At 42.8% G+C, this 16,319-nt stretch overlaps 2 protein-coding genes across 2 annotated transcripts in view; one reads left to right on the top strand and one right to left on the bottom strand.

Annotated features, from left to right (window-relative positions):
• Window positions 1-9,768, bottom strand: part of UROC1 (urocanate hydratase 1) — a 40,233-nt gene extending 30,465 nt beyond the window's left edge. The window contains exons 1-3 of the mRNA XM_064667476.1: window positions 9,466-9,768; window positions 2,890-3,020; window positions 252-345 (exon numbers count right to left, since the gene is read on the bottom strand). Of these exons, the coding sequence (XP_064523546.1) occupies window positions 252-345; window positions 2,890-3,020; window positions 9,466-9,591 (351 nt within the window). The 5' untranslated portion in view covers window positions 9,592-9,768. The remainder of the gene's footprint in view (window positions 1-251; window positions 346-2,889; window positions 3,021-9,465) is intronic.
• Window positions 9,769-11,827: 2,059 nt separating this feature from the next.
• Window positions 11,828-16,319, top strand: part of LOC135420259 (netrin-4-like) — a 47,507-nt gene continuing 43,015 nt past the window's right edge. The window contains exon 1 of the mRNA XM_064667477.1: window positions 11,828-13,038. Within this exon, the coding sequence (XP_064523547.1) occupies window positions 12,972-13,038 (67 nt within the window). The 5' untranslated portion in view covers window positions 11,828-12,971. The remainder of the gene's footprint in view (window positions 13,039-16,319) is intronic.

The raw sequence follows: 16,319 nt of genomic DNA, 5'->3' as shown, positions 1-16,319 counted from the left end.
AACCCTCTAGGTTCTTGAAATCAGAAAGTAACATCATGAAAGTGACAAATTAAGAAAAAAAAAAGAGTATTATCTTTCAAAATTAGGAAGCATCAGCACTAATTTTTCAGGGTAAGTTGTAGAAGCACTGTACCATGAGCTGAGCTCCTGTACATCTAGATTTTTCAGTATTTATGTGACAGCACATACAGGAAGTATCTCGCAGATTTGCTGCTGCCCTATGAATCCAGCTCCCTTTCACTGCCCCTTACCTGAGCCACTGAGGGATCCAGATTGTTCATGATCATCAACATAATGGCAGCAGCTGACTTGGTCTTGCAAGGATATTCTCCTATGGGGTATGCTCTGAAAGGGTAGTCACAGAAATTTAGAAGAAACACTCCAACTCACAACAAACACCACAGATATATAAGATATTCAAAGTTGTTTAAGTTGCAGGCTTTTATTCAGGAGGGAAGGGGAGGGAAGAAAAAAAAACAAAGTGCAGATCTGGAATTACATGTGTACCTTAACAGGTAAATCAGGTTTTAACTATTATCAGAACTAAACAAAACCAATAAACTTTAATCAGCTTATCATTCGCTAATCACAACTGATAAATATGGTGGCCAAGAACTCATGGCTTTTTAACTAGATTTTATTTTTGGGGGGGGGGGGGGGGGGGTTTGATGGAATTGGCCTCTAATACAGAGGCCAAGGCCAAGCAGCTAAATCCTGCAATGCCAAGGGAAACAGCAGCAAATGAAATTGCCTTTAGGCTCATCAACCCTTTTTATTTAAGATACTATCTAAGGCTTGAGTTTAGGGCTCAAAGAAGCTCTCAAAAACTGAACTAGTTAGGAGAAATATGGGCCTTTTTACTAGGATACACTTCATCTAGAAAGTTGAGAGATGAGGCATGGGAAATACAAATATATTCCAAGTCAGCTTTCCTGGCACTAATGTGCTGCAATCATCTCTCTGTTATCCTCCACCATCTGTTTGTCATATGAAATTGCCCTAAAACTTCTACTCTGGGAGATTTGTACTGTAGCTGTTCAGAATGTTCCTTTGCTGTGTTTGCAAAGGTCTTAGTACAATTGTGCTGAGGTCTCTAAGGTGTGACACCAAAAGAAAGTATAACCACACATGAAGAGTTTTACTCCTTCCTTTTCCCTAAGCAACACCACCATTACAGATGCTGGAAATTCCTAAAGGTGGATTAGGATCATTTGCCATGGAGATCTTCCTTTTATTGGACCACAGATCTTCAGTTGCTGGCCCCTTGTTTTGTGCAGGGAAGACAGTTACACTGAAAAGGTTCAACTAAGGAGTGCCAACTACAAACAAAAATCGGACATCCGCTGTTCAGCTCACGAGCCAGGATCTGGGATGTATATTCTACAGATTTAGCAAATGCGCTTTTCCCATGATCACATTCATTGTATCCTAGCTTTTTACATCAGGATGCTGAAACAAATGCCTTGTACTCGTTGCCAAACCAGAGAGAAAGCCTTTGAGTTTTGCCGCAATGCTTTTTTTTATTAGTGATTTCTGCTTTTCTAAACTTGATGTGATAAAACAGGATTTCTGTGGAATGATACCAATTCATCAAAAGGACGTATTTACACATAATATTGTTCAGAACATAAGAAACCCAGCTTTCAGTTATCAGCTGAGCGTGCTGGCATGGAAATATGGCTGTTAAATGCAGCTGTACTCCCTGGACATACACAACAAAAATCAAATATTACCAGAATACAGAGAACAAAAGGCATTTTCTTATCCTGAGACTGCAATAACCTATTAGAAATTGCTCAGTCAAATGGTCACAAATAAGAAATACTTGAAGCTATCAAAGAATCACTGATAGCATTATTGGAAACAAGCTGGTGGACTGTCTCATCCAAGCCTACTTGGAAGGTGTCATCATCTGTAGTTTAGTACTAGGGTCCTCTGAAGTCCAGCTCTGCAATATCTTTCAGACAGTCTTCCAGTTGTCCTGCTCTTAGCAGAATTCTGCAGGATCTGGCCCCAAGCTAAAATTGACTGCATAGAAACATGGATGTGTGTGGAAATCAGAGTTGCTTTATTCAGGTTTCTGTACAGACATTAACCAGGCCCCTGTTGATTCAAAAACGAATCAAACAGTCTAAAAAAAGCAGCTATCCCCTGGCAGCCCTCACTAAAACTGTTCTGCTTCACAAACATTAGCCCCAGCAGACCTAGAATGAAGTGATGGTCCAAGACCAACAGGCACAGCATATTACAAACCAGGGTCACATACAGGTTCCAGTGGAAAAAAAAATTACTATCTTTCTTTTATGCCCAGAAAGCCTTCTCTGCTCTGAGAGCACAGATAACCCAACCAGGCATTCACAGCAGGTCTCTTTCACTCATCTGGTTTTGCCTCCTGGTTCAGTTGAGATGTGACTTGCAGCAGCTCAGGACGATTGCAAGTTTTCTGTCAAGGTTCTAATTGGAGGTCTCTGCCCCTAGAAACTAAGGCTTGCCATGGGGTAGAGTCTTTGAGATCCCTGTGTGTGGTAAATCTGCCATTACAAAGCACATAACCTCTCTCAGTCCCTTCCCTGTGTTGAGTGGTGCTGAGCTTTCCAGCAGTGAGGCTGCCCTGGCCCTGCCACAGCCTATCCAGAAGGATGCACACTGCTTCCCTATCAGTCCCATGGAGCATCCCAAAGCATCTAGTAGCCTTCCCCTGGAAATGAAACCACTGCAATACACAGAACACCTGAATTATCAGATGATGAGCTTCATTATTATGTTATGACATAAATTCTACAAGAGGTAAATTAGGACACAGCAATTCCACTACGTAAAGGTCAGTTCCACAGGTGAAAGGTGGTAAACAACGGCAGCCAAATACAATGTGAACCATCCAGGCCTTACCTCATCTCAATATCTGGGAAGAATCTGTACATATAAATATGGCCATAGAGCCTGAGTTCTTCAGCAAATTCCGGTGCCAGCTTCTTTTGCACTTCAGGTGGGAAATAACGCAAGGCATTGCGCAAAGCCAGCTGCCAAAGGAAAAAGAAAAAAGAGAAAAACCAAGGTAAAAGAGAAATGGAGGTAAGTGGGTGGCCCTGAACTTTAATCAGACTCAGCTGGAAGCCTGACAGCCATCACAAGGACAATGCAACTCAAAAGGCCAAGCTCACACCAGGGGAGCTGCATTCCCAATTTCCTATTGAAGCATTTCTACCTGCATTTTTCCTTGCAGATTAATTGCAGTAAGCATGTAACCATCCTCTTCCCACTTGTCCCCCTAAATCTGCATGGAGACACCTTGAAGATTTGGAAAGTGCTCAATCCTATTCATATCAGACACAGATGAGTTCCCTCTCACAGTGCTAGGGGGCACTGAACTATCAAGGAAATCATCATTCAGAAATCCTTAAAAGTGAGACCCTAAACTCCTTAGAGACACTGAAGACCCTACTGTACTTTCCATTCAAAAGGGATCTTAGCCCAGATTTCTGTGACATGCTCCCAGATGAAGACATTCTTGGGCTAAGTTTTATTGAAGATTCACTTCATTTAGCATCCTAATGTATTGCAGAGGGTGGTGGTTTACATTATTTTATTGATGCTACATATATCACTTCCAAATTAGCTAAAATGATTACTAGGCACTCAATTAAATTCTGCAGATGATACTACGTGGCTTTTACTCCTTATTGCCTTCAAAGACATTAGCCTTGGTTTGTAAAGTACAGTATGTCCTTTTGGATGAAAGAAACCATAAATAAATCATTATCTTTACAACAGTCTGTTAAGTCATGTCTCTATATTATGTATTTCATTTGATTAAAACCATAAAGAGAACAACCATTTTGTCATCTTTAAATAGCCTGTTTCATGCAAAGATCTTGTAAGTTCCCTGACAAATGGCAACACCATCCAAATGACTTTTAGTTGAAAAGATTCACAAATCATATGGAATTTCACATCTTCATTAAGCTAATTTTTAATGTCTGTGGAAAGGACAGAAATGGATGAGGTTTCCTTCCAAGTCTGCTAACAGCTCAGTTTTTGAGAGGACTGAGTAGAGCACAGATAACCCCTGTCTGTGACACCTGCTGTTTGCTCTTCAGTTATGGAATCAAGGATCTTCTGGAGGCAGTGAAGGGATGGGCTGTAGTACAGATATCCAGAACAACTACCCAGTACAGGTATCATCACCATCCACCCTGGTAAGTGGTCCTGAAAAGTTCTGTAAAGCCCTCAGCTCAGTAATGGAACTCCTCACTCACCCTGACTGTGCTCTGGCTCCTATGGCTAAAGCTCTCCAGCCCCTTCATTTGAGCACACTGGGCTCACGTACCTTAGAGCACCCTGAAAGAACAATAAATCTAAAATGCTTCAGACTAAGAGAGGCTTTTGTTGGCACACTTGCTACTGAGCAGGCATTCACCTTCACAGATCAGCTGATTTACACCAGCTAAGGATCAGACCAGTAAAACCTTACAAATTAGATTAACAACTCCACACAGAGAATCATGGGGGGAAAACCTATTTACCAGATGAGAAAATGCAAATTTTATCTTCTAATACCACTTTATTCTTCTCCAGTCAGGTTTTTCAAGGGCACGTTATTAATAAGCACGAAAATCCGAGCTGCATCCACGCCACAACAAAATGCACAGGGATTTCCAAAGTCAGTCTCAGAGGTGAGCAGCCATCACAGGGGGTTCTAGATCTAAAAATTTTTTTGTTTTCAGTGTGGCAAGGATCACCCACAATCTTTGATCAATACATTATTCATATTAAAACAAAACTGATGGGCAAACGTTTTTCTTCACCCTAAAAATACAAGCAAGAAAAACCTGGTATGATTTTCGAATAAATTCACTTAGACTGAGCCTCTGTCCTATTAGCATTACACATTAGCAGCAGCCTGAATTTTGATGATGGAAACATTAATGAAACATGAACTTGAATGTTACATGAAGGGCGGGAAGGGCACCTTGCACAGACAATAGAGATCTTGTAAAAGAGGACTAAGACTATGGCTTGTTAAGCTTAACTGAATGAAGGTGATATCTGATTGCTGTCTTACTGCAGGATAAATGTCAAAGCAGGAAGGAGCTTCAGGAAAGTACTGGAAGAGGAATAAATAGCTGTGAATTACCTGTAAAAAATATAGTCTCGGAATTAGAGGAATTTAAGTATAAGAGATTCTGAAACAGTCTCTCAACAAAAGAGCTGAGGCACTCAAAAAGATGAAGCCTGATTGCTTTATGAAAGGGCAATTGCCATGCATGGGGAAGAATTCTACATATTCATTATTGAGTCAAACTGAATAACCTGAGAAAGGCACTCAAGGAGCAAATTCAAAGGCTGCTCATTATGCTTTTCTGGAAAGACAATACATTTCATTAAAGCACCATAAAAAACTGTTTAAGTAGGATTGATTTACTATAACTGACATATTGCATTCTGCATATTATTGTACATTTTATATTTAGGTGTTCTTCCTGTTCATAGCTTCCACTGACAGAAGCTAAAGCTGCATGTGCTCAGTACCTCTGAAAAATGGGGTCCGGAGTTCATTGGTGTCTTAAAAAATATTAATTGCAGTTATACTACTGAGCCTGATAGGCAGTTTAAAAAAAACCCTGCTCTGAATTTGCCGAGTTACTGATTTAAATCAGCTCAGTGCAACATAAGCAGCAGATGCAAAGGTTTCCTCTTAGATCTGCCAGCTGGAGCTACCATTTGGTTCTTGCAGTTAAGCTCTAGTCACTATTAGGGTGTCTTTTTTTATTCCCTGGCATTTATATAGTAAAACATGATTCTGATGCTATTTAATCAATATTTAGACCTCTCAGTGTCAACAAAGTATAGTCAAAACAACCCATGAAATCCTGCTCCAATCGATCAGCTGTAAATATATTTGTTGGGGGGATTCTCTTGGGAAATCAGGTAAACCAGACTCTTTGTTAATTGGTGTTTCTTGAAGAGCCAGTGTCTCTTCAGAAGGAATGTCATTCATTCCCATTTTCTAAGATCATCAGAACTTCCAACTTAAGACTCTTGAGATACTCAAACATTAAGGTTTGCAGTCTCCCTGCTTACTGAGGGAAAGGGAAGCACAAGGAGAGGAAGTGATGAGCTTAACTCTGCAACAGTTTCCTTCTTAACCACTTTTCCAGTTGAGATGGTGTTCCCCTCCTACCTCTCATCTGCCTGATGACATCCAGGCCCAGAATATTAGGTGGCACTATCCTCTAGACAGAAAGCAAGATTGTTTCACTTATTTCTCTTTCTGATGGGTCCCAGTTTCAATCAGCTCAGCTAGAAAGTAAACATGGAGATTCCTGATTGCCCATTGCTGTAAATGCCCTACAAGCTATGAAAGTTTAACCAAGTTCTTTATCATCCAGATGTTCCAAAAAAGGAGCTAGTATGCTGACCTTCTCAAATCACTTTTTAACCTGGCCTCATTTCTGGATGTGTAAAGGAATCATAGAGGTCAAACATCCTGCTTCTTCATCAGAAAACTGAAGAACAACTCCAGGTGCTAAGTGACCTTCCAGCCTCCAGCTTTCAGTTCATCATATTAAGATGTTACCAAGCATCCCTAAGGGATAGAGGGCCAAGAAGAGCCAACACAGCCAGCGGGACAGGCACTTACCTCCCCAGCCAGAGTCCAGCCTCGTACTACCTGAGGGAAGTGAGCAGGGCAGCCCAGGGATGGCAGTCAGGTTCCATCAGGAGTCCAGGTCATCAGGCAAGAACAGGGTCACATGCAGCTCCAAGGCCAAGCTAGGAGTGCAAGTCAGGACCAGGTCTGGTGATGGTTACCAGAGAGAGATACAGCCCAGAGATCACCAAAGAGGTTCATAGTGGTGAGTCAGCCCACAGGCTGGAGACTAGAGCAGTGAGGTCCCTGGCTGGGCACAGGGACACCCTGAAACAGAGCCAGAGCCACCACCAGCATAGCCAAGACTAAAGACCCAGGCCTGAGCTTAAATGGAGCCCCTAAGCCTATGAGCAGAGGGTGTGGGTGGAGACCTCAGGAGAGGCTCATCAAGGTCATCAAGGCCCATAAGTGCTCCACCACAGAAACACAAGTGATGCTGCAATCAGGTGACAGCTGACCCTGCTGGGTTGTTGGAGACTGTAACATGACTTGAAGATCCATAAGGGAATTGCTGTGTGGATAAAAGCAGACCATTTTTCTAATCCTGAGCAACACTGAGAACATTCTTCCCAAGTTGCTCCAGCTTTATTGGAATGTCAGTGAGTAATGAGCATGCAACATCCTTGTTCTGCAAAGGACACACCACACATAGGTTTTAAGAGTAGTTTCTTTGTAGCATATTGACATTAAGATACAGATGCTGAGTAACAGAAAGCTAGGGTTTCCTGAGCTGTGGAGGGAGGGAAAGAGAGAGGATGTGGCTGTTTCAGGCCTCAGGCAAAGAATGCTGAAGGAAGAGAACTCAGGAAACATATAATCAGAATCAGTTCTGAGATATGGCTTCATTTATCCAAGAAGATTAAAGTTGGTATGATAGGAAGAATTAGATACTTCTTCAGCAAGTCCCAAAACACACAGTTCTTTATAAGTCTCACTTACAGGATTTCTATTATAACCACAAGAGGAGGCCCAAGAAAATAAAACATTGGCAGTGGTAAAGTTTATTATTGTAACAAGGCTAAAACTGGAATGAAGGCATATGAAGAGAGGGACAAATCCCAAGGAAATCAGCAGAGCATTATTAACTTCACTTCTGTCAAAGCTTCCTCTGAATATTTAAACTAGAAAATGAACACAGAGTCATAGATAAAGACAAGTCTTGCAATATGCTCAGCATTACACACTGTCAACAAAATCTGGAAGCCGGTATCAAGACTTAAAAAGATCCTTGTAGACAGACAATCTTTCTGTCTACATGCTTTTCTAAGCATGGAACACCTCTTAAAAAAAAAGGTTTGACTTTTCAGGTATGAAAAAAATACCAGCTGAGCCTCTAACTCTACTGAGAGTTTAAGGCAGAGGATTAACCGTAAAATAAATCAGAAAGGAAGCTTTAAAACCTTTAACAGTCTAATAAAAGTCCAACTAGCATGACCTCATCACACGTAGGAGGTAAGATGGAACAATGAGAGAAGGATGTTACACAGTACACTGGAGGCAGGAAATCAGTCTACTGCCATCTTTCTCTAAAATTTAAAGGAGGCAAGAAAGTATTCCAGTTTCTATATAGGAAGTGAGAACTTTCTCTCCCTGGATAAACAGTAAGGTTTGGCATCCTTTTGAGAGATGCTTTCTCCTCTCCTGAAACATGGACTCCTTCCTGCTATAGCAGACTTCTGGGGAAAAGTGATTTAGCAAGGAATAAAACAGAGATGATTGGACACATTCTGACATGCAGTGAAGATTGCCCCCCACTCCTTTATCTTAACAGCCATCACCACAGCCCTCTCTGCACACCGAGTAGCCACACTTCACGTGTCTGAGCTGTCCCAGGCACAGACAGGATGCCTCAGCCGTGAATGCTTCTGTCATTGAAGTGAACCCTTGTTGGATATCTCACAGCTGTTGCTCTTTCTACCCTTTGACTAGACTCTCCTCTGCTTGTGGAAGTGGACTTAGAAAGAATTTGACTGCTGATGCCAGTGGGGAACTCCCACGAAGGCAAGGAAGTTGTGTGCAACTTGTTAGTGGGGAAGGAGCTTCTGTGTTCTGGCCAGAATGTCACAGTGTAAGTGATGTTACATGTGATGAAGCACAGACTTTGAAACTAAGGAACCCACCTTATTCTCTCCCACACAAATTCCTAAGGATCTCTACCCATTGACTATTATTTTCTGCTGATGATCTTTTTTTAATCTCAAACATGAAATAATGCAATGGTTACTTTACTGTGTACGTAGACTATTCAAACAAAAAGAGACAGGAAAATAATTACGCAACTAAAGACAAATAATTAACTTAACTCCCTACAAACTTGCCTAAATTGCAGGATGCCCAGACTACTGGTTAAAATAGATCACCTTCGGATATTTTATGCAAATATACAGATGTGTAGCTGCTACCATGATGCTGATCACCTGTGATGTTTATTGTATCGGAGGGGTTAGCTATCATTCCCATACATATGCAGTGCTTTTGCAACAGCATTCGGAATTTCATCTTCAAGAGACAATGCTGGATTGACAGCATTGAAGTCTAATGCCTCTTGTTTAGCCATTTAAAGTCATGGAAGCTGTTGTGCGGAAAATCTCTTCCATATCAACCTGCTTACTCAGGAGGAGGAAGAAAGGAAACAAACAGAAGAGCAATCCAGTACTTTGTCCCATTACACAGTGAATTATATAACACCAAGGAAATACATTTGCTAGAAAGCTGGGTGTATGCTCAGAAAAGCTTTTGAGACAAACAAGTCTGCTGCCCCAACCTGCATGTATCTGAAAGAAAGAGAAGTGAAGCCCTGTGAAATCTCAAGTTACCTTTTTCTCCTGAGCAGTGAGATTGGGGGTTCTCACGGGTGCATGGGGTATTCCTTTTCTCCGACCTTTGTTTTCAGGCAAAGGGTTTAGAGGAAGGCCACGACAGATTTCCTTCAAGCTGGTCATTGCTGAGGAAATACAAGGAAGAAAGGCAAGGCAAACTGGAGAGGTGCAAGGAAGAGGAGGTACAAGGAAGGTGCAGGCAAGCAGGATGCTCAGTGATTCAAATGCACCACCACTCCGGGGTGATCCTCAAGAGGACAGCCTGTCCTCTGGCTTTTGCAAACAGGGCTGTCAGCATAGAGGGCAGGTGGTACAGATGACACACCTCCCCCCTCTTTGTCATGCCATTGGCTCTTCCCTCCTCACCCAAAATGAATGATTCACAGTTTTGCCGTTTACTCTCTGGGTGCTTTGTCAACTGTCACTAGAGCAAACTCAGTCCCTTTCCAAAACATCCAACTCCCCCAGTGTCCCAGTGAGAGTCATGGACTGGAGCATGAACCTTGCCTGAGACCTCAATGATCATATATTTACATTACTATAATTTAGGAACTAACTAAAGTTAATAATTGTTATTCACACCACTGTTCATACACATTGTCCAGCTAAGATGGGCATTCTCTGTTTGACACCTCTAGTATGGGCTGTTCCTCAGATCTCATCAATTTGTCTTCTAGACAATAGCAGTAGTCAATGATAACAGCAAAATTTTCCCCTTAGGTGTTAAGTCTTCTTAGCTCACAGGTATGAATGGATTTTTGCAGCATTACTCTGGAAATGTACTCATTAGCACTGGTGGTGGGTTCCTCAAGACAGTCAATAATTGGAAAAACGAAGGCTTTCCATTCTCTGTCAGTTTTATACCCTACAGTCAACAACTAGAAAGTCTTATGGTACTGCCATTCAGGCATCACAGGTAAATGAATGCACTTAACTTTGATTTTCCACTTACCAGTGCAACATGAACTTTGCTCTCTATTTTAGGTGGTTGTTTAAATTACACAGCAGCTTCTTGACCTTTATTACATCTATTAAATTACAAGTGCCACAGTTTAAACCTGGTGAAATTAACTGGGAGAAGCATTTCAGTTAGGAATGAGGCTAAAACTTGCAAATAAAAAAATACAGCATTTCCCCACAAAGGCAGCAATCAACGAGCAATGACAACAAAGCACAATTATTAAATGACAGCCTCTCATTAATGTCAGATCCGCTTTAGCTCTAGGACATCCTGCACATCCCCAGCTCCCACTGAAGATGCTCGAGTTGAAAGAACTCAGAACATCCCAGGGGAAATGAGCACACAGCAGACTCAGACCCTCTGAAGGATACTGTCATTTACAGCAGGAGAATTTTGTTTTGTAATTAAACAGTATTTTAGCTGCTTTCAAACAAAAGGCAAAGACAAAAAGGAGAGGGGAAAGCCTCCATATTTCAAAGTTTTCTGTTTGGTTTTCGTATTAAAAACATACCAAAATAGAAAAGAAAGATAAGAGTAAAGTCAAAAAATTCTGCACCAAAACCTAGCTAAATAACCCTGCCTTACATAAACATTCCCACCCCAAAGGGAAATAAATCTTTCCTTTTTCTTCTTTGTATGACCTACATTCTTCAAATCCCTCTAAGGTCTGATCCTGCACACACATGAGCACAAGAATAACCCCGTTTGCATTGGACTCCCCTCAGACCTGTTTCCTCTGTGACATGGAGCAGAAGTTATTGGCGTTATATTGATGAGAAACCGGAGGAAAGAGAGAATGAAGAAGTGGGAACATACACCCTGAATTAACTTTTGTTTCCTAGGGCTGAACACTTTCACCCCCTCATCACTACATGCTGGAGTCTCTCTGAGTCCCCAAGAGCTTTGTGTTGGAGTTACTGAGTCTAGCTGCAAGGATTCTGCCAGCGCAGACATCCCAGCTTCTCCAGGCAGTCACAAGTCCCCTCGCTGCCTGGCTTGTCCCAGCTCCTGCCAGTGGTTATGGAATGAAGCTGGTGCGTGTGCCCGCTTGTACGCCACGGGAGCTTTACCTGAACCCGGCCACCCTCTCTCCCCAGGCCCAGGGGTGCGAGGGCCGTGTCCCCGGGGCTCGGGGCAGGTGTCATGTGCCGGGCGGGCTGGCAGAGGGTGCTGCAGGGACAGACGGACGCGGACGCGCACAGAAACACACGGACACACACGGGCTGCTGGAGGGGAGGATGCTGTTGGAAAAACAACGCCCGCGACTGAGCCCAACCAGCACCAGCCCGGCCCGAGAGGAGGTGCGGAACGGACCTAAAAAAAAAAAAAAAAAAAGCTCATATAAAGCCCGGGAAGAAGATCACATGTTTTAATAATCCCCTTTGGAGGCAGACAGGACCAGAGAACTGTCCGGTTAGGACCGAGAGATGTCCTTCAGGCTGAAGGGAGGCAGCGACAAAACTTGCAGATAACTAACCCACCCTCGGGAGGGCAGGACCCCCCCGCCCTAAGCCTTGCTGTAGCAGCAGGAAGGAAGGATTCTCCAGCCCCCTCTCCCTTTCCCCCTCTCGCCTGGGCGCTGGGCATTGCACCTCCATCCCGGGAGAGCAGCCCCTGCCCACGCCTGCCCGCTGCCCCTCCCTGAGATCCGCAGCCCCCGCGTCGCGGTCAGGAGCCGGTCCAGCAGCAGAGACGGCCGGGGATTGCCCGGGCACCGGCCCCGGCGAGCTGGCGTTGGGTTTGTTTTCCACTCCCCTGGCGCTCGCTGTGTGAAGCAAATCCCTTGGAGGTGGGGGAGAAGCGGCTTCCGTGACAGCGGAGGGAGGAGGGAAATAAAATAAAATAAAACAAACCAAAATAAAAAGGGAGAAGAGCCAGGAAAGCACTTGCTTCTCATCATCTCTCAGGGAGCAAAGCCAACTCTGCTCTTCTTATGACCCTCTGCTGCAGGGAGCAAAGGGAGAGAAGGTACTGGGGGGCACCTCCTAACAAAGCAGGGTTCAGGCTGCCGGGACCCTCTCGCTACCCGGGGTAGCAGCAGCCTGCGGGAGGTGCGAGGAGGTAGGGAAGGTTGCCAGGGTGAACCCAGGCTCAGCCAAACCGAAGCTCCACCAAAAGCAAGGAGCAGGAATGAAAGTTTCGAAATAGCATCCAAAGAAGCGCCAAGGACCGGACCGAGCAGAGCTCTCCGCCTCGCATCAGCCCTCGATGGTGCATCCGAGGCGCTGCGTCAGGGATGTGAACGTCCCCTGCCCGCTGCATGGAGAGGGGTAAAGGCACAGAAAAGCTTTGTTATTTATTTATTTATTGGAAGCAATGTATGGGTGACACCCAGAAGGCATCTGAGCCCTGAAAAAAACCAAACCACCTCTGGACCCAAAGGAGAACAAGAAGAATGAGACAGTAGCCTTGACCCCTACACTGAGAGGAAGGTGAGCAGAAAGAAAGAAAGAAAATACAGAAAAGCCATGCAAGCACCAAACCTGTAGATTACTGCAGGTCTTTTTTTGCTTCACTGAGGACAAATATTTTACTGACAACCATGCAGCATAAAGGCATCATGCTGATTGTTTTCTTGGAATATTTTATTTCTGGCCATGGGGAAGCAGGTAAGCAAAATAAATCAGTATTGCCATTCTGAAACAATTTATCCTAAATTTAACAAGGGGAAATGGGATAGAAATCAGCTCTGTTTGTTTAAAAAAAAAAAAAAAAAAAAAGTCATCTTTGTTTTAGACTGGATTTTTACAAGGAATTCGTGTTAGTCAATATACATAAAAGCTTATTATTCCCTGCAATAAACAGCTTTACAGTTCAGTCTCATTCCAAAGCCTTATAGGATGTACAGGTTCATAAATCCTTACAAGAAAAAAGTGTGTTAGTTTTGCAAACAAAAGAAAAGTAAGAGAAAAAGGAAGAGGTAGGTGGATTGAGATATGCTGGATGTTTGTTTTGAGGATGAAACACTGCCTTTCTAGGCAGGACAATAGTGAAATTACAACATCCTTGGATACTATCACCATAGGAATCTGAATTATTCTCTTAATATTACTTAATACTGCATCATTAAAAATCAGAGATGCTGTTTAGGAATTCTTATTTTTCCAGAACAGTCCATTCATTCATTGTATTCCCTGATTTAATAGTTAACATGCAGTGGATGGGATTAAATTAGCATTAGAGAAAAATGCATTAGGACAGAAAGAGAAGTTGATTAGTTGCGTGTGTATACGTGGGTGTACAAATATACATATGATACAGGAATGATACAGCTGCATATTTACATAGGGACCTAAAAATACCTGGATTATGATGGAGACAAATCCCTTAAAGGAAAGAAAGCAAAGCATTTTTTTCTTTCTGCTGTGGTTTAATACATCTTTAAGTTTAAAAGGGTTAAGTTATGAAGGTCAGGTCAGAAAAATAAAAATAATTATTGGTAAAACAACAATACATCCTCGGTGAGTTTTCCTTTGAGATAATGTCTTGGGATCTCTCTTCCTGTACAGGAAAGCATGTCAGTGGTTTAAATTTCACCTGTATGCTCAGATTATTAGGACAGGAACAACACTCTTCATGCAGTGATTTGAAAGCAATTGAAGTGCTCAGCTATCCTGCAAGCTCCAGCAGAGGCAGAGCCTGATCAAGTATATTCAGCTCAGATTATTCCCTTGCTAGAGCCCTTCTGATAACAGACATAGACTTCCATAATGGCAAGAGATTTTTTTTTAAAAACTGAAAACAGCCCATAAATTTACACTCCTGTCATATTGCTCAGCATCCCATTTGGGGAAAAGGCTGTCTGTCACAGCATGACAGAGAATGAGGGGAGGAGTACTTGTGCCTTAGTCAAATGCCTTATTTTGGGCATTCGCTGGTTTCCCAGGCTAGGTTATAAGCTCCCTACAGGATGCATATGTTGACACACAGCACAGAAAGGTTACAGAGATGTCTTGTAAAGTTGCTGACACTGTTGCAGAAGGCAGCCTGTTACAAAGTAGCCTAAATTTGCTCGGCAACCCATTCGCTAACTGAAAACAAATCTTCAAGGAAATGCAGCCCCCAGCCAACTGCTTGGAAAGCGAATTTGAAGGGAGGGAATGTGTTCTGTACGGAGCTAAACTTAGAATAATAGTGTAGGACATGGTGAATAGCAGCAAAACAACTGGATATTGAAGGTGATGCTGCTAAGGACTCAATCTCCCTTTAAATAAATATTTGGTGCTTGATCAAAAGGTTGCACTATCAGCCTGTGAAAGCACAAGGGTTACCTGTTCATTTTTTATTCTTTTTTTAGAGCTGAGAGGTTTACAGAGAAGTATGTTTTTGGCATACTTCCTTAGCCCATACAGTAAACTCCCTTTTCAGCTCTATAGCTGATCCCTGCTGGTCAGAAGTGAAACAAATTGATGGGGCAGTTGTTTGGGGAGTACATGACACATAATATTTGTGGGGAGTACAATAATTGCCTTCTGCCATCCCTGTAGAGAGAAGACAGTCCAGGTTGTCAAGACTGGCTCCTTAGATATTTAAATAGAATGCCATGGGGGGAAAAAACCAACCAACCAACCAACCAAACCAAAACAAAAAATACCTTACTGCTTAGGCTGGAGCAGACACCTAGGGTTTATATTGTAAGATGTGACACTTGGATGATCCTTCCCCTAGTCTTATGCAGGTGGAGGACATTATTTCCTCAAACAGACTCTGTAGTGATCTGAACACTGTTGCATATTGAGACAGAGCTTGACACAGGACTGCCAACAGCTTGGGATCTTGCTTCAGCCCCAGACCTCCCCATGTAAGCAGTGGCCTGGGGAGCAGCACCTGGGCCAGCTCTCATCCCAATGGGAGCCTTGAGAAAGAGTATGTGATGGGGTCAGAAAAGGCCATTTCTACCATCAAACTTAAAATCAGTTGCAGGATCCAATTATCAGCAGGCTTTGGTTTCATCTGGTCTGAGGTTATTCAGCTCATCTGCAAGCAAAGCTGTGGGTGTTGGAGCCCACTGTTGCTCCAGAGGGGATGTGGGCAGGCAAACTGCAACTGGACACAATGGAAGAGAGCCCCGGCCTGGGACCTAATTCTTCTGTCCTTGCCTCAAGTCATGGAGGCGCCTGGGGTATTTATGAAGGCTGGGTCATTAGCCCCAGCTATCAGAGCTATTTTAGTGCAGAAATACATCAGGCTACTTATATGGATGAAGACTTGCCAAACTTACTACATGTTGGTCCCAGGCAAACCAAAGGGTTGTACAGCACTTCTCTTGTAACCAGTGTTAAAGGATAAAGTCCTAGATCTGACTAATAAAAATTTGAGTAACTCAGTTCCCCAGGGTGGTTAACTTTAAAATAAAACTTAAAAGTTTTTGGTTATTAAGAAAAAAAGCTAAACAGATATATAATGCATAAAAAGTGAAATCCAGGTTGGACATCCATGCTGAAACTGATCCATCAAAAACACAGCAGAAGATGCCCAAAGGTTTTACTGTTTCTCAGATCTGTGAAATTTGCTCTCCTGAGTAGCTGCAGGAGAACTGAACACATAAAAACATAAATTTTCATATGGAAGAGAAATAAAAATTCCAATTCAAATCACTCATAAAATATTAGACATCTTTCCAGTCCCATCAGCAGGCTTTTGGATAAGATGCCATATGACCTTTCTTCTGTTGGGTATCCAATGGGGGGGGTGAAAAAAAAAATGAAGCTGTTTTTAGTTAATGTCTACAATGTTCTGTTGCATTACAAGGTTCTGAAGTAAGAGATCTCCATTTGAAAATGGTGTCCCAGGAATATCAATAGTATGACCTCCCTTGAACTGTATGATTTCCTAATCATCAGGTAACACCATTGTTGGAACACGTGCTGAGCATGTGCCATTGACCTGC

The sequence above is a fragment of the Pseudopipra pipra genome, chromosome 11 (assembly GCF_036250125.1).
Source record: "Pseudopipra pipra isolate bDixPip1 chromosome 11, bDixPip1.hap1, whole genome shotgun sequence".
Classification (NCBI taxonomy): domain Eukaryota; kingdom Metazoa; phylum Chordata; class Aves; order Passeriformes; family Pipridae; genus Pseudopipra; species Pseudopipra pipra.
Note: the sequence above shows the minus strand (reverse complement) of the source record. Positions and strands in the feature narration are given on the sequence as shown.